Source organism: Spermophilus citellus (genome assembly GCF_964194105.1).
Source record: "Spermophilus citellus genome assembly, chromosome: 10".
Lineage (NCBI taxonomy): Eukaryota > Metazoa > Chordata > Mammalia > Rodentia > Sciuridae > Spermophilus > Spermophilus citellus.
The window spans coordinates 28,689,867-28,709,539 of NC_138197.1; the positions used below are offsets into that span (position 1 = coordinate 28,689,867).

Sequence of the window (19,673 nt, forward strand, 5' to 3'; positions counted from 1 at the left end):
GGCCAAAGGAGGAGCTCTTTGGAATCGATTTAAAAGTGGATTTTGGGGGGAGTTAGCTGCTCTCATTGAGCAAATACTATAATGGAGGAGCAGCAGCGGATATTAGCAGCGCTTGAGTTTTAGAGAAAAACCACTAACAACCTTTGGAGGAGAAATCTATTTCATGCAGTACTTAGGAAGAAACTCAAGGTCAACTACAGGAATGTAAACTAAAAGTTAAAAGAAACAACAACAACCCACACTCAAAAATAATGCTCCCTGCCCCACTTTATTTATTCATGCAAAGCACAAGGGCGCTGGTTCTCCCCAGCATCTTGTCCCTGTGCCTCTAATTATCATTTGTTTGAGATTAAAATGTAGTACAACCATCTGTTTACCCCCAGGCACAGACACAGGTGGAGAATGGGGAGCACAGGAAGGAGGAGGCTGTCCTGGTGCCCAAGGCACTGCCTGACCCTTAACTCTGTGGTTTCCATCCCTTTCCCCTGGGAAGAGGACTTTCTTTTGCAGGCCCACAAACAAACACAAAGAGGTTCAGCTTCAGGCAGGGCTTACCTCAGAAGAGCAGCCACCCACTGCTCACATTCGGGCATTGGGCCTGCTGTCCCCTCTGAGGGACAATCCACCTGCAGGTAACAGTGAACTGGGCTGCAGGCTGAGACAAAGGAAACCTCGGCTGGGGGTGGGAGGTGCGCTCATCTTCCCTCATATATGCCTTTTTAAAAAAGAACTCCCCAAAATGAAAGTAGTATGTACTAATTTTTAAAATTAGGAAATACAGAAAAGTAGGAAGGAAAAAATAATCCTTCATCATCTACCCTATTTAAGGAGATTTGAGATATTTTTACATAAAATATAAGTATACATACTTACACGAATGATATATAGTTGTATCTTCTTTCGACATATATATATATATAGGTACCAGGGATTGAACCCAGGGGTACTGAACCACCTAACCACTAAGCCTCATCCCCAGCCCTTTTAAAATTTGAGACAGGTTCTTGCTAAGTTGCTTAGGGCCTCGATAAGTTGCTGAGGCTGGCTTTGAACTTGTGATCCTTATGTCTCAGCCTCCAAAGATGATGGCTTACAGGCATGTGACACTGCACCTGTCTCTAATTTCATTCTTTTGTCATAATTATTAAATTATATGTATTTCTTCTAGTTGCTTTTTTAAAAATGTGATTTTTAACAACTGTATACTATTCCATTAAATTAATACAGTATAATTGATGGTTGGGTGATTTTTCAGCCATATGCTATTTTATTTATCTATTTGTTTGCTTATTTATTTATTTATTTATTTATTTGGTACTGGGAATTGAATCCAGGGTGCTTTACCACTGAGCTACATCCTCACTTTTTAAAATTTTGAGACAGGGTCTCACTAAGTTGCTTAGGGCCTCACCAAGTTGTTGAGGCTGGCCTTGAACTTGTGATCCTCCTGCTTCAGCCTCCTGAGTTGCTGGGTATAATCCTGACTACCATGTGTTATTTTAAATAACACATTCTTGACTTAAATCTTTACCCAATTTTAGTTATTTCCTTTGGAAAAAAAAATTTCTAGAAGTGCTGGTTCTAAAGATATATTTTTTAAACTCTTCATTTCTATTGGGTACCATTTTATGCCTCCCCAGTTCTGTATAGCAGAGCCTGCCTCACATCAGCCTTCCAAAGAGCAGCCCCTCTTTGACACAGTCATGTGGCTTCTAGAAATTATGTTTCCTCTCCATTGCAGTTTCTATTCCCAGCAAAATGGCAACATGGACTCACAGGGAGAGTACAGACAAGAGAATGTGACGGTTAAAGTGCACCCTCCCTTCTGCTAAGAGCCCAGCAGAGGGGCGGGGCCTCAGCCCTTAGGGCTCCTACTTTCCCATCTGTTAAGGGGCCCCGAAGCATTTCTGATAGGCCGCATCAGATAATGCCTCAGCAGATTTGCAAGTGTAGCTTTTTTCTTTACTCCTGTTTCCTACTGACCTCTTGACACTTCACCTTTTGGGAGGATACCCAGAGGCACTGAAAACATCACTTGTGCCCACTGAAAAGCACATGCAGGTCTGAGCATGCACGGAGATGTGGACGGGCATGTTGGAGGAAGGGGCTCCACCAGTGGGTGCTACCCAGCTGCCCACTTTTTCCTTGTAATAAGACCTTCAAAGGAGTGAGATGTAGGCATGAACCCCAGACCCCAAATGGCCACCAGTGTCAAGAAGTTCAGTGGTAACGGCCTCTTGCACATTGCTATGACATTTCTGAAGCTGTTTCAGAGGGTCAAGCAAAGAATGAGGACCTGAGCAGTTTATTTTGAGGTTTAGGTCACAAAGGAGGAGAAGGATATCATTACCACGAGCCAGAAGAAGACTTTTCACATGGTCTCCTTTCTCCCTGTGGAATTTAGCAGGCAACCTGGTGGGGAATGGGAGGTGGGTGGGGTCACACTGAAGGGATGCGCAGGCCAGACATTTGAGAATAAACGGTGATTAGCTGATTAAAAACCTAAGAACCAAGAGAAATATTATGGTATGCACACTTTTTTGTTGTTACCAGGTTTTGAATTCAGGGGGTACTTAGCCACTGAGCCACTTCCTCAGCTCTTTAAAAATTTTTATTTAGAGACAGGGTCTCACTAAGTTGCTTAGGGCCTTGCTAAATGGCTGAGGCTAGTTTTGAATTTGCGATCCTCCTGCCTCTGCCTCCTGAGCTGCTGGAATTATAGGTGTGTACCACCATGCAGTATACAGACTTTCTAATGCAGGGATTGTAACTCAAGAGCAGTTACAAACTGTGCAACTTTGAACATATCTGATGGGATTATTGTTGTTGCTTTATTTACTTTTCCATTTGCACTCTCTGATGTTGTATGCTAAGAGTCCAGCAGAAGGTGTAGCTTAAGTAGGTGCTCAATAAATGTTTCAGATCTGAATCAGAAGAAAGAGAAAAGGATGGAGAATGAGGCAAATAGCAGTTATAAAGGAAATGTGTCAGGACTCCTGGGTCTCTCCCCATGACATTCAACTAAGCAGGGGAAGGTGGCATTTGTAAGACACAAATGTGGTGAATCACAGGACCTACTACAAGTGACCTTCTGAGAGCCCCACGGGGCTCCTGGGCTCAAAGGCCAGGGACAGATCATAGGAGTGAGGTCTACAAATTGAGTTGTGCTGCGCCCTTACCTTATAGAGGGCTTCTTTGCCCACAGGTTGTCCTCTGGGAGATGTGGGGGTGAGTTCCAAAGGCGTGGCCTGCCGGATTTGTCTTCCTCCTGCCTGTTCAGAGGCTTCCTCCTCCTCTGGACATTTGCTCAGTGGCTGCTCAAAGCCACCACCCAGGAGCTGGGGCAGGGGGTCTTCCTCAATGGAGATGATTCTGCGGAGGGCCCTGCGGGGTGGACCCCCAGCCCCTGTCTCCCAGGTCCCTGAGTCTTCTTCTGTAAGAGGATATCCACTCAGGCCCAGGGAGCTCTTCCTTCTCTGCAGGCTAAACACATCTTCCTCCTCCTCTGACTGGCTGTTGGGATGGGGGAGAAAGACACGTGGGAGAATGTCAGAAAGCCTGACAATACCGAGGCTGAGGCGGCCTGCTTTGGAGAAGAGAACTCCAGAAAGGAAAGGAAGACAACAGAGCCATCATTCTTCAGCTCGTACCTTCCACACACTCCCACTCAGGGCCTGAGGCTGCGGATGGGGAGAGTGTGCCCAGGTGCTAAGACCCAGGCAGGACGGGGCGGACACCGGCCCGTCCTCATGGAGTGCTGGATCAGTGGGAGACCAAAGCAAAAGTGACACAAATAAACACATTTTCACAAGTGGGGAGAGGCCTTTGAAGGAGAAGGTAGTGAAGAAAGGCGTGCCAGACTCAGAATAAAGCACCCAGATTGACAATCAGCTGCCAGGTTCCGCTCCAGCACCAGCTGTTATTATCTGTGTGCCAACAGGTAAGGCGCTTCCACTCCTCCGGCTCCCCCACTTCGGCCCCACCCTTGCCTCACAGATGAGATAAGGACAGAAAACAGGCAGGTTCACACAGCCTCCTCAGCTTGTTTGGAGAGGACCCCCCCACACCCCACACAGCAGGTGTCCACCAGCTCAGAGGCAGCTGCCCCTTGAGAAGGGGCCCTGGGTCAGAAGGCATGTCCATCTCTTTCCTTCCTCTCTCCATTTCTCTTTCTGTGTCCCTAGAAATCAGAGCCAGGAGTAAGTGGACCTAAGTGCATACTTGCTTCTAGAAGCATTTGAACATTAATGGTGAGGACGAGCAGCAGGAGGTGGGGGGTACTGGGCAACTGGAATGTGGAGTAAATGCACTTTCATTGTAAGGCAGAATATTTTCAGTAGTATTTTTGTTTGTTTGTTCATTTGTTTTGCAGTATTGAGGACTGGATCTGGGGCCTTGCACAGGCTAGGTAAGTGCTCTACCCTGGGCCACACACCAGCCCTTTGTAAGGTTTTGAGAGCAAAAGTCTCACGGATCCTCCTGAGCATGGGAGTTCCTTCAGGTCTGTGTGAACAAGTAAAGCTGAGAATTGTCGTAGAAGGGATGGAAATTTGTCAGGCAGGATCTTATATCCAAAATCAAATCAATCTCTCTCTCTCTCTCTCTCTCTCTCTCTCTCTCTCTCTCTCTCTCACACACACACACACACACACAAACACACACACACACACACACACACACACACACACACACACACGAACTAGAAAACAGAATGGAATAGGGATAAAGTAATGAGGTGACATAGCCAAAGAAGGAAAGCAAGTGAAAGACACAGGATATACAGAATAGAGAAACATCTTTACTTTGCCCCCTAGCTTATCATATTTATTATTCCTAAGAACAAACAGTGGGAAGGAAAAGAAAACAAAAATGCACATGTCACCAAAATGCATTCTGAAAGATAAATTAATATCCAGTGCTTGCTCACAACAGTGATGAATTGGTTTGGATTCTTGATAGAAAAATAAGAGATCTGTAGCAATTCAAACACCTTTACTTTTCCTTATAAAATCATATTTTTAAGTAAAAGCCAACTGGCTTCTTTCCAACATGCTTCCTATATATGCTCTCAAGCCTGTTAACTGGTTGTATGATGCAGAACAAATTAGAATTCCTGTCCATTTTCATCTGCTTATTTACACACAGTGTGAATATTTGTGTGCATGTGTAAGCAAATGTGCAAGTTTTTTTCAGAGGCCTTACAATCAGAAAAGAAATAGCCACTTAGGCCCTAAAATGTAACATTTCTTGGAAAAAGCTTTTTATTTGAGAAATTCTTAAGCCCTCTTGACGTTCTATAAAACTTCAGCTTAGCGTGATAAAGTTCATTTTTGGTTTTGCCACCAAATGCTCTCTGCCAGCAGTAGAGAGAGCAGTTACTTCTGCCTGGGTCTGTATGGGAATTCAGAGTTCACAATTTGTTGCTTATTGGATTATTGTCTCTTTCCTCTACTCAGCTCAAAGTTCATTGAACAGAGATGGGTTTATTTTTCTTACCCCTGCATATCCAGTTCATGGCACAATAACATACACATAGTAGGCAATCAAAAATATTCACTAAATCAGCATTTAATAATGGATATTAATGATGGGATCCACATATAATTTCTTTGGAGCCTTTAAAAAATTCAAATGAATGTCTGGTATGGAGTACATAATCAATAAGGCCTGCGGAATCAGTCAATCAACGAATTCTTTCAGTACTGAGGGACCAACAGGGCAACTACTATTACATAAATTTTGTTCCCAAATTGTATCTTATTATTCAGCTATTTAGAGAAGGAATTCATGAGAATCAGACTCACAGATTTTACTGATTAGCTGATTTACATTCCCAAAGTCACTTTGCCTTTGCGTATCTTTTTATTTTGTGCTTGCAATCTTCAGGGTCTTCTACATGAGCAAGTTTATAGACTTTCTTCCTGGATCTGATCCTGAAGGGTCTGACTCCCCCTGCATCTCTATGGCCATCTAGGTGTGCTTCTACCTTTTTGTGGCCATCTATGTTTTTACAGCACATGCTGAAAAGAGGAGGGGGCAGGGGACCGGTTTGACTCTATGAATGAGTAATAGGCCAACCCTTTGGGTACTCAAACTCAATCATGTGCTTTCCAACAGCAACAAAACATGTTATCTTTGAGTTAGTTAAATATGAATCCCTGAAATGTTCTGTCAAAGCCCCAATCTTTTCTCTATGAGTTCAACTAGAACTCACAGTTATCCAAATAGATAACTGCTGTCATGTATAACTAAAAAAACAAATTAGAAAAAAAAGTTCAACCAGTGGCGACTCCATGTGACTTCAATGAAGTGCATGCAGCTGACCTCAGGCCGCCCTATCAGGATCATAACACCAGCAGCCAATCTGCACTGAGCATAGGCCCAGAACTGGCTCCCAAAGAGCAGGAGATGAATGAATGGATGAAGGAGTACATGGCGACTTACCTTCTGAGAATCCCTCTGCTGTCCATATATTTGCCAATCACAGAGCCAGATCTCTGCTTCCTGCTTGCCTTGAGCGCAGCCTTGTCAGCCTTGGCTGCCTTTTCTTTCTGTAGAAACACAAAAGGCCCTGAGATCCATGCCTGTAGATTTGCCCCACTGTCTGAATAGAAAATGGCACACCATTCCCACCTCCTAGGTCAGACTCCAGACAAGACTGGAGTAAGCAAGCAGTGTCCTGGACTCCCTGTTACCACTCTCTCCCTCTCCTCTTTTCCAACCTCCCCCACCAAAATTCCTCCATCTCCTTTCCAATAGTCCTAAAAAATGAACAAATAATTTTGAGCCTAGGGTCTACCATGTTATTCTACACAGAAGCATTATAATTTGCAAGAGGACAAAGAAGAGAAATGTTGAATGCATAAGAAAAAAAGTATTTTAAAGTATAAAAAAGACTTCTGTGCATTTTATTATTTGATTTCTTTTATTTTCTTCTTCTCCTCCTCCTCCTTCTCCTTCTTCTCTTTTCAGTGCTGGGAGTAGAACTAGGACGTCACACATGGCTAGGCAAGTGCTCTACCTACCACTGAGCTGCACTCCCCACCCATTTCTGTGCATTTTAAATCACACTCTAATCCCTCTTTTTTCCAAATCCCCCAATATGATGAGAAAGGGACTAGCCTAGAGGGTCAATTAACCCAGTCCATCATGCTGTTCATGACTCCTATGCTAGTGTAAAATTTTTCAGATATCTTGTATTAGCAGGTTGGGTGTAAACTGCTCAAACATCTGTAACACAGAACCTGAGTGAAGTGGAGGCTTATGATCCCCTTTGCCAAGGCTCCCTAACAGATGTCTTCTAGGAGACGGGTTGGTTGGGGTGGGGGGTGTTAGAGCACAGGAAGAACCTCTCATTAATCAGTCATCCCATGATTCCCAATGATCCTTAATGAGGGGAAGAGGTGCTGCGAGCTCCCAGGGCCCCTGAAGGTATGGCTTTAATGATGCCAAATGAATCTTTAATTACTATTCACATCGACAGGATTTTATCCCTCTTCCTCCAGTCTCCCACTGGAGTTCTTCATTCTACCCACTTTTCAAAGCAGAATGAGTTTGGCAGGTAAAGGGAAGCGAGGTCAAGGGATTACGATGACATTTGGTTGAAAGTTTGAAAAAAAAATCAGTGTTAGTTCTAAAACAATTATAACCATTATCATCATCAAGCAAACATGTGTAGGCTTAAGCCTTGCTCTGACAGTACACACAGGTGGGCGGCAGAGACTTTTGCTGCCGGTTGGGAATATCAAAGAAATGATGGTATTACAAAGTTCCTTAGGGACTAGCAGTAAAAACCGGGTTGGGACCAGTTCAGGGCAATCTAGCTGCCTTAGGCTGACCGTAATTAGGTTACTATTTAGCCAAAGGTCCAGTACCCATTATTCTCTTTCCAAGAACTTTTCTTGAAAACTTCTAGAACATGGGAAGACAAAAGGATAGGGATTCTCTTTCCTCATGTGACAGTAGGTCATGGTCCAAGATAGTTAATGACTTTCTCAAGAACACACACATAATCCTGTAATTAGGAGGACATGTCAATCAATCTTGCTCCACTTTTCTTCCCTTAGAGAATTCAATGGCAACTTCTAAAGGGAATGATGAGCAGGGGAGCATGAAATATTAGGTTTTATTTCATGTGACCTACAGTGAAGACCTCTACATAAATATAGGATTTTATGTTATTTGGGAATAACATACATGAGTATGATGCTCAAATATAGAAGAGGAGGGGTCCCCTACAGAGTAGCAAAATGGCACATAAAATGGACTATGTAAATAGCAATATATGTATTTTTAATTTATTCTATCGCAGTGTAAAAATGCAAAATTTAAAGGAAAGCAAGAAACTAAACATTTTGATTTAAAAGTGATAGTGACATTTCAACTGTGCCATTTCATGGAAGGAACTATCATTTCTGCATCCAAGAAATATGTAGCCCACCCAAATTGTTGTTGTGCCAAGAGGAGGGTGTGTTACTTCATAGAAAATTCACATACTCTTACCCAGTAGTCTACCTTACATTTTCATTATTGGCAAAACATCTTAGGCCATAGACCTGCCCACATCCAAAACATAAAACTCATCCCAAATGTCTAGATGACCTTGGGTCAGTCCAGGCATGGATCTGGTTGCCTCTGGACCACCACCCTTGTTTCCTGCTGTTCCCAACCCCCAGGGGCATCAGCCAATTACCTGAAAACTTATATCCTGTTCATCCCGAAGGTGTTTGTTCCTTTCCCTGTAGATAGTAAGGGGAAAGGTATTCAAATATGGAGTTTGCAGTTGACCAACCCAATAGTAGCCAATTTACTGCTCAGCTGTGTGCAGTGGAAGACCTGTTGTAGAGCCCGAGAGCGTGCATTGTCTTTCCTTAAGAAAGTGGCTGAAGACAGGAGAGTTTGTATGTAAATTAGCTCAAGGAAATGGACGGGACAAATGGCTTTTTGCCCCACTGTTCTTCAGGCTCAGGCCAGGTCCCCATTACTAGGGGTTGCCTCCCTCTCTGGGCTTGTTATGGGCCTCCCCTTTCTGAATCATTCATTCATTCTTCAAATGTCTCCTGAACATCCACTCCTTTTCAGGCCCTGTTCTAGTTATCAAGGACACATACATGGGAATAACAGACATGGTTATCAAGGACACATACATGAGTATGATGCTCAACTTGGTGAATAAAACACCAAGTTCCTATCTCAGGGGATAACTGCTATTGAGAAGATATAGGTGGCAAGTGGAAAGAGGAGAGTGGCATGCTATTTTAACTAGAGTGATCAGAAAAGGCCTTGATGGTAAGGCAGCCTCTGAGCAGAGACTTGAAGGGGATGAGAGGAGCTAGGCAGGTATTGGGAGAACATTCCAGGAAGAGCAGAGCAAGGCAAAACCTTGAGTTGAAATGTGGCTGGTGTGTGTGAGAAACAGGATAGCATAGAGTGCTCAAAGGGAGAGAAGTTAAGAGATGAGGTCAGAGAAAAATGTGTGTGTTGTGGGGCGAGCTGGTACTGCCCATGAACAGTGGCATGTGGATCACTGTAAGAACTTTGAGTCCTAAGAGGGCATCACAGTCTGATTACAGCTTTAACAAGGGAGGGACCCTGAGAGCAGAGTGATTTTTTAGTGAGGATAAGAACCATTTCAATGGAACAATAGCAAGACGGTGGAGGGTTAAGAATGTGAAGAAAAGGATGCAGACAGTAAAGGAAAATGACTTTTTTGAAAGTTATAAAGGGTTGGAAGAAATGGAAAGTACCTGGATGGGGAAGTGAAGACAAAAGATGTTAATTAAGTACAAAATGCTAGAGTCTATTTGTAGGTCTCTTCCCCAAAGAGAAAGAACTGACAATGGAAGAGAACGAGAACAAATAGTCCTTGAGGAGGTGAGAGGAGGTAGGATCGATTCTAGAACACAGGCTGGGAACAGGGGTAGGGTGGGGTGGTCTCTGCTAGGAGAACAAGGGGCTCACCCACCACAACAGCGAAGAAGGCAGAGACATGGGCACAGATCAGCATAGGAGCAAGATCTTTCTTGTGTACTGGTTCTGGCTGTCTCTGAACCAGGAGCCTAATCATGAGGGCGAAAAGGGGAGCTGGAGGCTTGGTGAAAGAGGAGTGGGGGTGATGGTGAGTAGACTCTGGATGTAGTGTGACTGAAGGATGCACTTGAGGTTAATGTTGGCAATTTCATCTCTTAATGCAAGTGGTCGGGAGGGTGAACAGGTGACTTCAAAATGCCTTGGCCTTGCAGTTCTGTGATTCTGTGACTCACTGGACCAGTGGCCTCTGAACCAATGCACATTTTTGAAGGAGAAGGGCAGGCATGGTTATGGTGAGGTCCCTAATGCAGCCATTTATTGGTTATTACTGTGGGCAAGGCATTCTGCTGAGCACGCTATAAACTGTAGGAACAGACTTCAGGTAGGCCCCAGGAATGGCAGCCAGGACACCTGACCTCCAATTTCTCTGGTCTTGCAGAAAACATTAAGAATATTCCAGAGTTGTTTTCAGTTACCTGCAGATGAGTGCGTACAGCCAAGATGTTTGGGACAAGTCAGGGGCAGGGGCGTGGAGGGTATTTTGGAAACTCTGAGAATGGCCAAGTGAAATGCTCGTGCCAGAAGGACCTTCGCTCTGTGCAGGCAGCAGGTAAGCAGGCTTGTTCCTGCATAGAGACGTGGGGACCTAAGATGCCACACCTTAAGCTGTGCTGTTTCCTGCCTTGTGTAGCCATCTCCATGCAGAAGTTTCAGTATTTAAAGAAACACAGCATTCTTTATATGTATCTGCTTTCATCCACACCATTGCCCTGTCGGGATTCTCATTCACACGTATCATCTAATTCTTCAGTCACCCATGAGCTAGGCAGGAGAAAGTTAAGGCTCCAGCTGCTTAAGTCATCTACCCAACGTTACACAAGACCATGAGGGGCAGTGTCTGGAACCAGATCCAACTCCAAGGGGCCTGCTCCCAGGCCACTGTCCTGAACTTGCATCTGTTTGCTCCCATTCTTGTTAGGCCGGTAGCCCTCCTCACATGCCATGTTGCAGCCATGGTTCAGGTCCCATGGCCAGGCCTACCCCCACATTCCCACTGCCCTCCCCTCCCCACCCCAGGCATTATCTCTCCCCTGGATTCCTGGTGATTTCACTGTAATAGGAAAAAGGTCTGCTCTGCATTTATAGAGCACTGTCCTTTCATTAATTTTTTTTCTATTTTTTTCTTTGCAATAGAAAAAAGAAAAAGAAATAAAAAACCTGTCCTTGTACATCTGGTTCTCTTCCTTTCATGAAAGCCTGCCTAAGAATAAGATCTCCTCTAAATGGGTGAGAATCTGGCCACCTAAGAGCCCCCTCCATCTCCCTGCCTGTAAATGCCGGCTTACTTCAGGCTTTGAGTGGAGAGTGCCTGAACTAGGTGGAGGGTCCTTTCCATCTGGCTCCATCATCGATACCAGACTCGGGGACCTAGCCTTGTTGTCACAAAGCCAAAACCCCAAACACCAAAACATATCTGGGCAGTGATTCACAAAGCACATATTCTTTAAAAATCAGGACCCAGAGCCCTTCTGATTAATCACTGTGTCCAAGAGGGGACCAGCAGGTAGCAGGTACAGTGACGTAGAAACCTCAGAGGCAAAACTGAAAATTCCATCTTTACCCCACATGAGTTTTTCTTGTTCTCCTCCTCCACTCCCTTGCTCCCTCCCTCTGTCCCTCCCTCCCTTCATTTCTTTCTTTCTCTTTCTTCTTCCTCTTCCTCTTCCTCCTCCTTTTCTTCTTCTTCTTTGCACATTCCAGATTTGAATGCTATTTTTTTTTTAGAAATCTGGGGAAACTCTTTTCTTGGTGCTGTTTCTGTTCATTTACTCAGTCCACAAACAGAAGCTGAATACAACTGAGCAAAAAGAATCATCCAGACATGGATTTCAATTCTGGCTCATCAGTGAGAGGCTATGTCTCTTATGATAAATTATTTCATTTCTCTAATATCAACTTCTTCATCAGTGAAGCACTGGGTTAACAACTGCCCTACTTACCTAACAGCTTTGTTGAAGATGAAAGAGACAATGTATCTGGCATAAAGTAGTTGCTCAATAAATCCAGTTCCAATCCTACTTGAGCAAGTACTATGCACAATACAATGAGGGACCCCAACAATGAGACAGTGCTTATCCACAAAGAAGAGCAAACTGTACAGGGAGATGGGAAAGTGTGCAAAAGGACTCATCACAGAATGTAGTACTCAGTTATAAACCATACATTGGAGACCAGGGGCATGAGCAGTCTCTCAGCACGTAGGCAGTGAAGAACTTTCAGACTGGCCCTCTGACCTGGGGCTTCTGGGATGTGCCCCACATGCACCTGAGGAAATCCAGCTGCTTCAGAAGTCCAGACTTCTCCCGCTGTAGACTCTCTGTCACCCGGTACACTTCCCTGAGGAGGGGGCAGACACAGCATGGTCAACATGATGAGTAGTGGCCATCAGGGGAGGGAAGGGGGTGACAGGATCTGAGGCACTGTGCTGAAGTTAGAGGGAGGGAACCCTCGTGCTGGAAACCAGCAGGCACAGCCTGCACTCGGGACAGAGCAGATGGAGGAACATGACCTTCCCTTGGAGAGCACGTTCCCTTGGAGAGCACGTACAACATGCAGGTGTTATGACCTCAGCTCAGCTGCTCCCCCAGACATTGTATCTGAACATGAGAACATCCTTGTTGAACAGACAGGGACAGTCAGAGAAGCTTGATGACTCTCCCAGGTCACATGGACAGCTACATCTAGACCTCTGCCCCCAACCTGCTCATTCCAGGTCACGTGCCTGTTCCACTGTTCCAAGCTTCAAACCATCCTGTCCTCTCTAGACTCTAGGGAATTAATCTTCTCCAGCCTGACCTTGGATAGTGAGAGCAAAATTTGCATGATCCCACACACCCTACTAGATGCTGATTTTGTTTGTTTGGGGGGGGGCTCTAGAAGAAATCTTTCCCCTCTTCCACCTTCCCCCTCAAATCCCTAATATGTTCCTAGATCTCTGGAATTTTTCCACTGTTGGGCATTCATTTCTTTGACAGGGTTTTTCAGTCTCTGGCTATAATAGAAAGATTGAATATATCAATTGCAATCACTCATTTATATCACAGTGTGAGCTTATCAGTCATATCAGGACTCTCAAGAAAGGTGGAGAGAGAGAGGAGAGGCTGATACACAGGACAACCCAGACTGGGAGACAGAGGCCATGCCCTACAAGCTTAACCCAGGGCCTGGCCTGGAGACCTGGTTCACAAATTGAAGCAGGAAGAAGAAATGAGGTGAGGGGGAGGGGAGAAGGAAGGAGGGGAAAGCGGGAGGAAGAGGAGAAGGAAGGAGGGTGGGTGGGAGGGAAGGTAGAAGAGAGGAAGGGAGGAAGGAAAGAGGGAAGGAAGGAATGGGGAGGTCTTCAGCATCACTCACAAAGGAAAGAGAAAGAAAAATATAAAGCAGAATTGGTTGACCTTGGGAAACTTGCTTCACCATGTTGCTGTACTTTGAACCACGGTTTAGAAATTTTCAAATCACTCCCCAGTCTAACCGCAAAGGCCTGGAGTGTACACTCCCAGGGCACAGCACAGTTGTTAGCATAGGAGCCTCCTACAACCTGATGAAGGGGTCACTTTTGGCAAGGAGTCCAGGCAGCCTGGCCTGTGTTCACTGGGCTGAGAGGGCAGTCACCCCTCTGCCATCCTATTGATGTCATTAGTGGGTCCACAGAACCGTCCTGCCAAGCACCCAGTAATCGGATTCCTTAAGAGGAATCATGTTCTCTCTCTCTCTCTCTTTTTTCCTCCTTTATGGAATAATTATGAAGTCACTCTATGACAATAACAGACTGAATCAAATTCCAAGTTCACCTCAGACAATCCTAATTAAGCAGTAAAATTTCTCTGGCTCCTACAGAGCCACAAATTCCTCACATTTTATTACCAACTATATTTAATTTCAACTTAAGGGAAAACAATGCATTTCTCATTATCCAAATCGGGTCCCCGAACTCTGGTCTAGGACTTTGCTCTGATTAGCACAAAGTGTGCCGATCTGCCTGTTCCTCCCTCTGTGCCCTGGGAGCTGCCAATTGCCTGTACCTGTCTCTATGGTTCTCCCACCCCAGCCCTGGCTCCTGCCTCTCTCCAGGGATAGCTACAGCAGATAGCTTTTCCCCTACTGAGGAAAAATCACCCACTGGAGATCCAAGGCCTGGGTTCTCACTGAGTGTTTGAGAAGCCAATTCCTAAATCACAATGCATTCTGGACCTTCTCCAGCCCTGTCTACAGCACCAGTGGATGGATGGAGATGCACAAACATGATTTTGCTTGTTTATAGTGAAATGCATGGTCCTTCCACAATTTGGATGGAAAGACTTGTGCAAATATATGTGTTATCTCCTTGTCCAGTGCACACATGTCTATTTAGATAAAAGTGCATGCACCCCCACACACATATTCAGATACTTTTTGTGTGTTGACATAAAAAGAAAGGCTCTGGGGAAAAAAAATCACATGTGGATATTTGGCTCGCTGATTTTTAACCTCTAAGCTAGAGGTTCACAAATTCTAGTCCTTGGTAATATGCAAACTGAAAGAGAAAGAACCTGCTATTTTTTGTTGTAGTCATTGGCAGGAGGTTTATGGTTCCCTTTAGGGAACTGCTGTTGGCTTGGTTTTTAGGAAAGAGAAGAGATATGGAACACTTTACAAAATATATTGTCAAGTGAGAAATGCAAGATTAAGCAGCACAGAATGCCTGGTATGCTACCATCTCCTAAAGAAAAACACACACATGTGAGTGTGTGTGTGTGTGTGTGTGTGTGTGTGTGTACATGCACATGTTTACACACAATGGAGCATACTCTGGAAGGACCCACTAGAGGACCCACCATGTCTGGTGGCCTCTGGGTGACAGGAGACCCTGGTCCTGGGTATGGGCAGCATACACCTCTTTGGGTATTTATGCTTTTGAGCTTGTCATAAACTATCCACTCAAGATAAAAGTTAATTAAAAAATAGACAGACAAATGCTTATCAGCTGACCTTCATCTTTATATTATCTCCCAGCTTGAGAGTTCTTTCCTGAATCTCATTTTAAAATCTAGTTCTCCTACCTTGAGCATCTTCAGAGAACAGGAAAATTAATTTTGCTTGTACAGAACTCTTGCTGATAAGTGTCTAAGTCTGTTTACCTCGAACCCCACCCTCTCCCCTCCCAGCTGCTCTGGAGCAGCATCAGGAAGCAAGACTTTGTCAGAGGGACGCAGGAACATCAGAAGAACTAGCCTCTGTCCTTGGTTTCTGGCAGTAGCTAGCTTCGGGTGGAATCCGGGTGGCCACTACCCTCTCTGAGCCTCAACTTCTTCCTGCATAAAGTGAAGGTGGTGGGTTCGAGCGCTGAGATCCTGTCAGTGGTGCTGGTCTGCAATTCCATTCTACAGAGAACAAGCTGGGGCTCTCCCTGCTCTTCTCCCTGGGGCTCCCTGGGTGGGACTTGCTCTCTGGGCCCCAGCAAAGCTTTTAGCTGCACAAGAATATTTCTTGAAAAAGGAGTTGTGAAGGTTGTGGAATCCTATATCTCTCTTCCTTCTTACCCTCTTCCCCTCCCTCTTTTCAATTCTGGACCTCCAGGGATTGTGCCTGGCTTGGTTAATTAAGATAAGACTTCGAGAGGCTCTGGATCTCCCGCTGAGCTGCAATGCTGCAGCTCTGGGTGTTGATTTCCATTTGCTGTTCTAATGCTTGTTGTGCCCTCAGATGCTGGTTGCTTTGAGAACTTGATTGAATTTTAAGAGCCTGAATCCTTAATTCTGTTTGTAAAGTTAAATGCCTATGCCTTGTTGACCTCCTCTCAATGAGGAGGAACTGATTTTGCTTGTTTATAATGAAATACATGGTCCCCTCCTCAACTGGCCATCCAAGAGTTGGAAGGGAAAGACTTGGCTGTGGTTTTGTTTATACTTTCTTTATACTGGGGATTGAACGCAGGGGTGCAACCCCAGCCCTTTTTATTTTTTATTTTGAAACAGTGTCTCCCTAAGTTGCTTAGAACCTTGTTAAGTTGCTGAGGCTGTCCTTGAACTTGAGATCCTCCTGCCTCAGCCTCCCTAGGCGATAGGATTACCAACCTGGCTTAGCTTTGTTTTAAGTCAACTATTTGGGAGAGTTCTATTTGTTCAAACTGGAGATCTCTTACTAGGGTAAAATTTCCAGTCCAAACACATTTCCTTCCTTGCATCCTTATCCAAATGGTACAGGATTCCACAGTTGAACAAAATTGATTTAGGCACATTTGATTTAGGCCTATGCACCAGAATCTTGCAGTGGTCAGACAAAGAGAGTGAGGGCTTTCACTTAATAGTGGGTATAAACATACGCAAAGCATTAGGCACTAGTAAACACTACTGGACTTTTCTCTGGAATAAGACTTTCAGTGTTCACTGGCACCATTCAGGACCAGACACACAATGACTTTTTGCAGAACGAATGCAGGCGTAAGTAAGTGAATGATGGCCAGTCCCACTCCTGTGTAAGGATTTTCTGGCTGGCTCATTATTTTCTGGGGGTGTCAGCAGGGTGTGTCTAACACTCAGCATCCTGAGGCTGATACTGAAAACCTCTGATCCTTGGTTTCCTCATCTGTAAATCAGAATTTATAATAGTACCAGCCACATCAGGATGCTATAAGATCAAATGAGATGATGTCAAATTATTAATATAAATGAGTATGTTAATGGTTCTGTGTGATACCTAGCATGGAACAGTTTGCAATAAATGTCTGTCAAATGAAAAAGTCAATGAATGTGTTGATAAATGAGCGGGCAAATAAACAAGTGAGATATCTCTGCCTTGGTCTCAAAATACATTTTTTTTTTTTGGAACACCTAACATGCCTAAGACAAGATAAAGAACTGATTTTGTAGCAATCCCTTTAGCTTAACCTAAGACCCACCCCTTGGTTCCCACTCAGGTGTGCCTTTGCTTAGCCAACTGAGCCAATGGTCAGAGACCAAAAGGAGTTCACAGGCAAATCAAGACCTGAGAGATGTGGGCTTCCCTGCACTGGGCCCACTGGGCTCACAGAAGGACTCTGCTAGGAGAAAATGGGCAGAACTACAGTGACCGGTTCAGAGACTTGCCACACACCTATCAAATTACCTGCTGACTTCAGAAGTCTGTCAATTCCCTTGACATCTGCATAGAATGCTGCACATTTATGGGTGGAATAGCATGTCTTTCTAGCCACGTAATCAGTTTACTGAGATGAGGGCTACCTGTTTCTTGTGGATCCCAGGTAATGCATGGCACAGACTGCTTCACAGTCTCTGAATTCTAGAAGGGGGTTAGGAGAAGAATCAGGGAAGAATGAGCTCAAGGGTATGGAGTCTCTAAGAGAGGAGACAACGTGCAGTCAAGCGGGTGGGAGAACAGCAGGAGGGTACAAAATGGTACTTACAGCTCCTTCTCCTGCTGCAGTTTACAGGCCTCTTGCTGGAGGATTTCCAGCTGCTGCTGAGCATCCTGGAGCTCCCGGGAGGTCCGCTCCAGCTCCCGTGCCAGCTCCTGGTTAGTAAGCTTTAGCTTGGTATTCTCAGCCGTGGTCTCGTGCTTGTCGTTATGCAGGGCTGTGCACTGGCCTTCCAGCTGGAAAGGAACGTGGAAGCAGAGGGCAGTGACAAGCCACCATCATCAGCAAGCCACCTGCCCAGGCCTCTCCTTGCTTTCCTGGGTGGGCAGACAGGGACCATCACTGCCCCCACTCCTTGGTCCCCAGCCTAAATCAGCATTTTCTGCTGTTCTCTGACACACAGGCACTCCTGCACTGAGAAAGGAGCTTTTGGAGCACATCTCTTCTCTCCCCTGTCTTCATAGGACCACTAAACATGCCAGCGAGGGGTGTGGACTGCTCCGTTCAAAAGGATCACTAGCAAAGGAAATTCCGTAATCCATCTGTGTCTCTCATCCCAAATTCAGAATAGTCTTGAGATCTAACCTAAATCCCTTTGTCCTCTAAGCTAATTTCTTTTCCTTGGTCTTGACACAGTTAAGTGGCGCTCTTCATAAAACCATCCTTCCCAATTATGAACGATGAGTGTAAATCTGTTTATTCCATTGTTATCTCTCAGCTAAATAAGTTCAGTTCCTTTAATCTCTGTCAAAAAAAAAAAATCTTTCCAGAAACCCAGGAAACTCTTAGGGAATAACTAAAACTGGTCACATAGACCCCACATTTTCTCACGTCCCTAAAGCAAATAAAAACCCTGTATTTTGATAACTTTGGCTTCGCTCAGCTAGGAATGATGCTTTGCAGGACTTCCAACCCTCTCACCAGAGGAATCGGCCAACCAAGGCGAATAGATCAATAAGTTCCGTTTAATGAATGTGGCCAGTAAAGGGAGGAGGAAGCAACAACAAGGAATTTTGTGCAACACTCAAGAGGCTCCTGTGTCATCAGGCAAGCATGCAGTAATTAAATCAAGTGGCAATCATTCATTTGAGGAATAAATCTAATTGCTAAGATGTAATGTGTTGTGGTGGGGGAGGCAGAAGAGTAGGAGAAGCGAGGTGCTGCTGTGGACGGGGACTGGCAAGGGGACTAGCAGTTCCTGGAGTGAACATCATCTGGCTGCAGAAAGAACGAAACCCAAGTTCAAAGCTGGGCAGCAGCCACAGTCCCCAGCCTTAGCAGGGGTGGCTTTAAGCTTATTTTAATGTGTTGCTAAAAATAGTTCTCTCTATTTGCAGGGAAGCAAAGTGTCTGGGTCTTTCCAGGGCTGGATTCCTTCCAGAACCAGGCAAAATGAACAGGAGGCCAGAGGTATCCTAGCCTCTCTCCCCCATAAGCCCTTACTTTAGAAAGCAAGCCACTGAGCCTGAGGCTCTCCTAGGCAATCAGTCTTCCTGGGGCTGTAAGTCAGGTGTCCCCAGCCACAATGACACTGTCCTGAATAGCACACCATCTAGTCTGCCTCCTGGAGGGTCAGGCAGTCAGAGAGGAGTGTCTGTGCCTGCATCCATCCTGCAGGGTGATGGGGGCTATGGAGTCTAAAGAACTTTGCCCAGGTGTGTGGGCAGGCAGGGAAGGGACACACAACTTTGAAGAGCCTTTTCAAGCCAGAGATGTCCATAGGCATCCTGGAGAGGAGCAAATTGTCTGAAGCCCTTTTCCAAATAAGTTCAAGTTTTGGCATTCTCTTGGCCCCTGGGCATGACTACATGAAAATGTCTGTAGTTTCCTCTGGGAATTCTTAGTGATATTTTCAAATTAAACACCTGGCATTGGAGAAGTAAAGGCTTTACCTGGGATCAGCAAGGCTTTCCCTGTGACTTTAAATGCTACCTTGTACATTCATATGGTTCTTCTTGGATTAAATTTAAAAGTTCATAAGTGAATGGCAGGGAAAGCGAGCTAGAGCCAGAGACAAGGGTGGAAGAAAGATCCTGATACTCTGAGGACACTGGCAAAACATACCCTTTTCTGCTTCTGGTTGAGTCTCTCCAGCTCCTGCTCCTTAGCAATTAGCTTCTTTTCCAGCTCCTGACTGCGGGCCTGGAACCTCTCCGTGTCCTGCCAAATAGGGTAGAGGGGATGCATGGGGCACACAGTGCACCTGGGTTGTAGACTTGTCCTTCTTCTTGAAACTACTCTTCAGCAGGAC

At 45.1% G+C, this 19,673-nt stretch overlaps 1 protein-coding gene across 1 annotated transcript in view; it reads right to left on the minus strand.

The window, feature by feature from the left end:
- CRACR2A (calcium release activated channel regulator 2A) overlaps window positions 1-19,673 on the minus strand; it is a 215,298-nt gene that overhangs the window by 31,938 nt on the left and 163,687 nt on the right. Inside the window, exons 7-12 of the mRNA XM_081310360.1 lie at window positions 19,487-19,582; window positions 17,471-17,658; window positions 12,355-12,426; window positions 8,693-8,738; window positions 6,445-6,551; window positions 3,180-3,513 (exon numbers count right to left, since the gene is read on the minus strand). Of these exons, the coding sequence (XP_081166486.1) occupies window positions 3,180-3,513; window positions 6,445-6,551; window positions 8,693-8,738; window positions 12,355-12,426; window positions 17,471-17,658; window positions 19,487-19,582 (843 nt within the window). The remainder of the gene's footprint in view (window positions 1-3,179; window positions 3,514-6,444; window positions 6,552-8,692; window positions 8,739-12,354; window positions 12,427-17,470; window positions 17,659-19,486; window positions 19,583-19,673) is intronic.